Source organism: Otolemur garnettii, unplaced genomic scaffold, assembly GCF_000181295.1.
Source record: "Otolemur garnettii isolate 467f Iridium unplaced genomic scaffold, OtoGar3 scaffold00004, whole genome shotgun sequence".
Classification (NCBI taxonomy): domain Eukaryota; kingdom Metazoa; phylum Chordata; class Mammalia; order Primates; family Galagidae; genus Otolemur; species Otolemur garnettii.
In genome coordinates this window covers 31453423-31460376 of record NW_003852399.1, presented here as the reverse complement: position 1 = coordinate 31460376, position 6954 = coordinate 31453423, and the positions used below count along the sequence as shown (strand labels likewise).

The 6954-nt window shown below is 40.7% G+C and overlaps 1 protein-coding gene across 1 annotated transcript in view; it reads left to right on the top strand.

Moving 5' to 3' along the window:
- Window positions 1–6954, top strand: part of DPY19L4 (dpy-19 like 4) — an 87802-nt gene that overhangs the window by 43051 nt on the left and 37797 nt on the right. Inside the window, exon 7 of the mRNA XM_023518251.1 lies at window positions 1200–1365. Within this exon, the coding sequence (XP_023374019.1) occupies window positions 1200–1365 (166 nt within the window). The remainder of the gene's footprint in view (window positions 1–1199; window positions 1366–6954) is intronic.

The following is a 6954-nucleotide window of genomic DNA, read 5'->3' as shown; positions in this document are numbered from 1 at the left end:
GCTTAGAGAACTAAAAATAGACCTGCCATTTGATCCTACAATTCAGGTATATATCCAGAAGACCAAAAATCACACTATAACAAAGATATTTGTGGGTGGTGCCTGTGGCTTAGTGAGTAGAATGCTGGCCCCATATACTGAGGGTGGCAGGTTCAACCCCAGCTCCGGCCAAACTGCAACAAAAAATAGCTGGGTGTTGTGGTGGGCACCTGTAGTCCCAGCTACTCAGGAGGCTGAGACAAGAGAATCACCCAAGCCCAAGAGCTGGAGGTTGCTGTGAGCTGTGACTCTACAGCACTCTACTGAGGGTGACAAAATAAAACTCTGTCTCAAAAAACAGACAAACAAAAAAAAGATATTTGTACCAGAATGTTTATTGCAGCCCAATTCATAATTGCTGAGTCATGGAAGAAGCTCAAGTGCCCATCGACCCACGAATGGATCAATAACTTGTGGAATATGTGCACCATGGAATATTATGCAGCCTTAAAGAAAGATGGAGACTCAGCCTGTTTCAGTTTTTATGTTTTGTGCAAACACTGCATCTCTGCTGGGTGTTCTGCTGTGTTCCTGTTGGATTGCTATACTTTGATGGAAAATGCCTTTCCATGAGACAGAATGGGTTGTTACCAGAAACAGTTCTTCCTCCAGAGTTGGCTTGTCAACCAGATATTTTTCCATGATTTCTCTAATGAGGTGTATGTGAAATTGTGCAAATTTTAAATTTTTATTGTTCACAATTTTATAAAGTACATAAGCATTATAGATTGATAACTCAAGCATGTGGAAAAAAGCTTTTTGTACTACTTTAATGTTTTCCACATAGTAATTATAGAATTTATATTTGAAATAGGTTCTAAACTTTTGTTTTCCAAATTAGATGAGGTACTTGAGTTTACATTTTTTGTGAGTATTTTTAAAGTTACCTCCGTGTCCAGATTCTCCAACAATGATTGAGTCTTCTGAACTTGATGACTCTTTGAATTATACTCTGCATTTATATGTACTCCCACAAGAATCCACTATTTGTACAAATTATTTCAGGCACAACTGTGAAAAATATTGAGAACAAAGTGTATGATGCTTACAGACTCAAGTCAGGTAACATAACAGTAACACAAAAGAACATCTTGTTTGAAAATCTAGTGTAACACAAATATAATATTTTGCTTTTGCTGTTCATCTATGGTTTATTTTAGGGTAGATACAACAAGAATTGAATATTCTATTCCTTTAAGAGAAAACTGGGCGTTACCATATTTTGCGTGCCAAGTTGCTGCACTTACAGGCTTCCTAAAAAGCAACTTAAATACTTACGGAGAGGTAAGATACAAACCTGTTTTATGCATCACAGTTAATTCTGAGGCATTGCAAATATGATATAATTTTAAATAAATTTTGATCATATTAAGAGTTAAGTTATATTTGATGAAACCTAGTTACTACACGATAAAGGATATGGTTAGATAATTTTCTTACAATACTATTACAAGATTCTTTTATCTAATTAACAGTAAATTAGTTTTAGGAGAAAGGAAATGCTTTATTGTTTTAGTGCAGTTACTTAGCAAATACATTATGAATGTCTTATTTTGAAAATTAATCTGCCCCACTATTTTTTTAGCACTTCTAAAATACTGATGGCCATTAGTCATCATAATTTAAAATATAAAGAGTGATCACAAATGACAGTAAGGTTACCTTTGATGGTAGCACTGTATATTTTCTGTTTATTCTCACAGTTGCTGTAACTGAGGTGTAGGTAGGTTAGTGCAAATGTTAGAGGACTATCCCAGGTAGTTTAATTCTTGCATTATTATTGTTGATACAAACCCTTAGGGCAGTTGGACAAAGCCTACGGACTCTGTCTCAGAATACTTATTTTTTAAAATTAATTAGTTAATTATTTATTTTGAGACACAGTGTCAACTCTCTTGCCCTGGTAGAGTGCTATGGTGTCATAGCTCATAGTAACCTCAAACTCTTGGGCACAGCCTCAAACTCTTGGGCTCAAGCAGTCCTCTTGCTTTAGCCTCCCGAGTAGCTGAGACTACAAGCATGTGCCACTACACCTGGCTAAGGTTTCTATTTTTAGTAGAGATGGGGTCTCACTCTTCGGCTGGTTTGGAACTCCTGAGCTCAAGGGTTCCTACTGTCTTGGCCTCCCAGAGTGCTAGGATTATAGGTGTAAGCTACCATGCCCAGTTTCAGTTTTATAAATTTCAGGATATTAAGAGGGTACCAATGGGGCGGCACCTGTGGCTCAAGGAGTAGGGCGCTGGCCCCATATATATTGGAGGTGACAGGTTCAAACCTGGCCCTGGCCAAAAACTACCAAAAAAGGGGGAGGGTTACCAATGTTTTTGTTAATGTGGATCACTTTTTTTTTTTTTTTTGGGACAGAGCCTCAAGCTGTCTCCCTTAGAGTGCCATAGCATCACAGCTCACAGCAACCTCCAACTCCTGGGCTCAAGAGAGTCTCTTGCCTCTGTCTCCCAAGTAGCTGGGACCACGGGCGCCCGCTACAACGCCCGGCTGTTTTTTGGTTGCAGCTGTCATTGTTTGGTGGGCCCAGGCTGGATTTGAACCCACCACCTTAGGTGTATGTGGCTGGCGCTTTAGCCGCTTGAGCCACAAGCACCAAGCCATATGGATCACTTTTGTAATGCTTGAGGCACAACTATAAGTGTGCCATCACTGAAATTTTTTTTTTTTTGAGACAGAGTCTTATTATGTCCTCTTGGTAGAGTGCTGTGGCATCACAGCTCACAGCAACTTCAAACTCTTGAGCTTAAGTGATTCTCTTGCCTCAGCCTCCCAAGTAGCTGGGATTACAGATGCCTATCACAACACCAGCTATTTTTTTGTTTTTGTTGTTTGTCGTTGTTTTATAGGCCCTTGCCAGATTTGAACCTGCCAGCCCTAGTGTATGTGGCTGGCACCCTAACCACTCAGCAATGGGTGCTTGAGGCACTCAAATATTTTTTAACTAAAAGAAAAATTCAGGGCGGTGCCTTTGGCTCAGTGGGTAGGGCGCTGGTCCCATATACCGAGGGTGGTGGGTTCGAACCCAGCCCTGGCCAAACTGCAACAAAAAAATAGCCAGGCGTTGTGGCAGGCACCTGTAGTCCCAGCTATTCAGGAGGCTGAGGCAAGAGAATCACCTAAGCCCATAAGTTGGAGGTTGCTGTGAGCTGTGACACCATGACACTCTACCCAAGGCAATAAAGTGAGACTCTGTCTCTGTTAAAAAAAAAAAAAATACAGGCCAGGCACAAACAAAAAGACTCCATAAAGCCTCAATTTTCTTTCTCTCTCTGTCTTTCCCTTACTTCCCTTTCTTTCTTTCGCCCTACCCTCTGCCCCCTGCCCTATTCTTCCTTTTCTTTTCCTCTCACTATGTTGCCCTCTGTAGAGTGCTGTGGCATCACAGCTTATAGCAACCTCAAACTTTTGGGCTATTTGTTTTTGTTGCAGTTATTTAGCTGGCTGGGCTGGGTTCGAACCTGCCACACTTGGTGCATGTGGTTGGCACCATAACTACTGTACTGCAGGCACCGCCCCATGCACTGCTTTTTCAGTAGCAAGGGATGTATAGTTAGTTGTATGCATTGTTAATTACGTGTAGATTTGAGTAACCATCATCATAATCAAGATACAGAACTCACACAACGGAAATATCACCACTAAGAAACAGTGATGTTACCCCTTAACAGTCATATCCTTCTTCCAACCCTAGCCTTTGGCAACCACTTAGCTATTCTCTATTACTATAATATTGTCACTTGGAAAGGTCATGTAAATAGAATCATATAGTATTAATTAACCTTCAAGATTGGCTTTTTTCACTCAGCCTAATAATATAATGCCCTTACAGCCATCTGAGTTTTTGTATGTATCAATTCTTTGCTCCTTGTGATTGCTGACTAGTATTCTAGCAACAGGTATTTTTTTTTTTTTTTTTTTGAGACAGATTTCCACTATGTCACCCTTGGTAAAGTGCTGTTGCATCACATCTCACAGCAACCTCAAACTCTTGGGCTTAAGCGATTCTCTTGCCTTAGCCTCTCAAGTAGCTGGGACTATAGGCACCCACCACAATGCGTGGCTATTTTTTGTTGCAGTTGTCTTTGTTGTTTTAGCTGGCCTGGGCTGAGTTCAAACCTGCCAACTTTAGCGTATGTGGCTGGTGCTGTAACCAATGTGCTATGGGCGCCGAGCCAACAGGTATTCTTTTAATCACATACTTGTCCTTCGATTTTTTTGTTTGTTTGTTTGTTTTCAGACAGAGTCTTACTATGTTGCCCTCGGTAGAGTGCCATGGCGTCACAGCTCACAGCAACCTCAAACTCTTGGGCTTAAGTGATTCTCTTGCCTCAGCCTCCTAAGTAGCTGGAACTACAGGCGCCTGCCACAATGCCTGGCTATTTTTTTTTTTTTTGTAGTTGTCACTGTTATTAAGCAAGCCCAGGCTGGATTCAAACCCACCAGTGTCGGTATATTCGGCCAGTGCCCTAACCACTTGAGCTATGGGCACTGAGCCTTACATATTTGTACTTTGCTTCCCATTTTTGAGACTGGATCTCTTGGTCCCAATTGCATCAGGATCTGCTCACCAGTTGCACCAATTACTCACATCTTTTGTGCATTTATCTGGAATCATCCAGAGATATCTGTGGTCGATTACTGAAACTTATTTGATGTATCACTTATATCATATGTATAAAAAGTTCATACTACAGGTCCAGTGAAAATGAAGCCCTGTGAGGGACTGAGCCAGGTAAGAGAATAGACAAGATTGCATAGAACTTTGAAATGTTCAGGGAAAGGAAAACTTGGCTAGTTGTCAGATTGTGTTTGACGTATAGTTCTATCTCTAAGATCTATTTTCACTGCATGTTCTTAGAGTAGTTTGAGAATAGACCCTTGGAATTAGTGATTTGTTTTATTATGTTGTCACTTTTTCCTAGATCCACAAAGTAATCTCTAAATCCCCTGCAGATTAATTAGGCTGGGTCTGGATTTGAGCTTTCATTGATTTTTGGAATTGGTTTCTCTGTGAATGATGGTTTCAGGACTGATTATTATAGTTCTGATTATTCGACATCTGATTATAACACTTCTCCTATGTATAGCTATGGTGGTAGAAAGAGCAGGAGCTTCTATGTTCTAAGTGGAGCCCTTCTGAGCTTTGCAGCTGGTGTTATTTGGCCAACTAATAGAATTTTGTTACCTTTTACGTTTTCCTCTCTGGTCTTAATTTTATTCAGGATGCTGGAAATTTTTTTTAATCTTCTTTCTTTTGGCTGAGGTATTTCTGACTCTAGAAGTTATCCTTGTGTATAGATGGTTGAGCATGAAAGATTTAGCTTTAGAACATAATTCTTACCTTAGGTTACTTAACTTCACCTTTAATGTCCTTCTCCTTCACTGTTTTTTTTTTTTTTTTTGAGACAGTCTCACTTTGTCACCCTGGGTAGAGTTCCATGGCGTTGCAGCTCACAGCAACCTCAAGTGATTCTCTTGCCTCAGCCTCTCACGTAGCTGGAACTACCGCCACCTGTCACAATACCTGGTTAGTTTTTAGAGACAGAGTCTTACTCTTACTCAGGTTGTTGTTGAACTCCTGAGCTCAAGCAGTCCACTTGCCTCAACCTCCCAGAGTGCTAGGATTATAGACGTGAGCCACCCTGCCTGGCTTGTTCACTGTTCTTATTTGAATGAGGTCATTTGTTACTATAGTCAGTGGAGGTATTGGGAATAAAAAAGCAGATTCATGAAAGGAGGAGAGACTATTATTGGAAATATACTACAGGAAGTGGATTCGCCACAGACTTGGCTGCTTAATGAAGGGATCACTTGAGAGACGATATTTGGAAGAATAGAACTGATTTAGCCAGGCAGATTTCAGGCAAGGGCAGGGAGATCCTTATGTTTAGTAGTTAGCAGAGGAAAACAGCTGGGAGTTGTATATGGCTTACAATACAAGCATTGGGGAAAGATAAAGACCTGAGGTTATAGGCTGACATATAAACAGACTATTTAAATGAAGTTCTTAGGAAATATGAAGCACCATGGAAGTGAAAATATTATTTTCACGGCAAAAGTAATTACTTTCACAATAACAAAAGCTCACCTGCCAAGTCTAGTAAAAGCCACTTTTGTCTTATATTTATTGCTTTACTTCTTTTTTTATTTCGGAGAAAGTTTCATTTTGTTGCCCTTGGTACAGTGCTGTGGCGTCATAGCTCACAGCAACCTCAAACTCTTGGACTTAAGGAGAATCCTGTTTCTCAACCTCCTAAGTAGCTGGGGCTACTGGTGCCCACCACAGCACCCAACTATTTTGGGAGATGGGGTTTCGCTCTTCCGCAGGCTGGTCTCAAATGCCTGAGCTCAGGCAATCCATTCATCTCAGCCTCCCGGAGTGCTAGGATTATAGGCACAAGCCACCGTGCCTGACCTGCTTTACTAATTTGGAGTTGAAAGATTGTATTGAAATTTTTTTTTTCTTTTGTCTTCTTGAAATTCTCACTATGATGTTGAACAATGAAGGACAAAAGTTTGTTTTCTCTCTAGAGTTCCTTATTTGAGACTTAGTGTTTAGGCCAGGTGCAGATAGCTAAAAATAGCTGGGTATACGGGCAGTCGCCTGTAGTCCCAGCTACTTGGGAGGCTGAGGCAAGAGAATCGCTTGAGCCCAAGAGTTTGAGGTTGCATGAGTTATGACAGTATGGTATTCAATTGAGGGAGACAAAGTGAGACTCTCTCTCAATTTAAAAAATAAAAAGTTCTTAGTGTTTTTGTAAGGATTTCATAGTAATTATGTGATTTAAAAGCAAAATTTTAAGAGTTACATAGCTTGGCTCGGTGCCTGTGGCTCAAGTGGCTAAGGCACCAGCCACATACACCTAAGGTGGTGGGTTCGAATCCAGCCTGGGCCCACCAAACAAC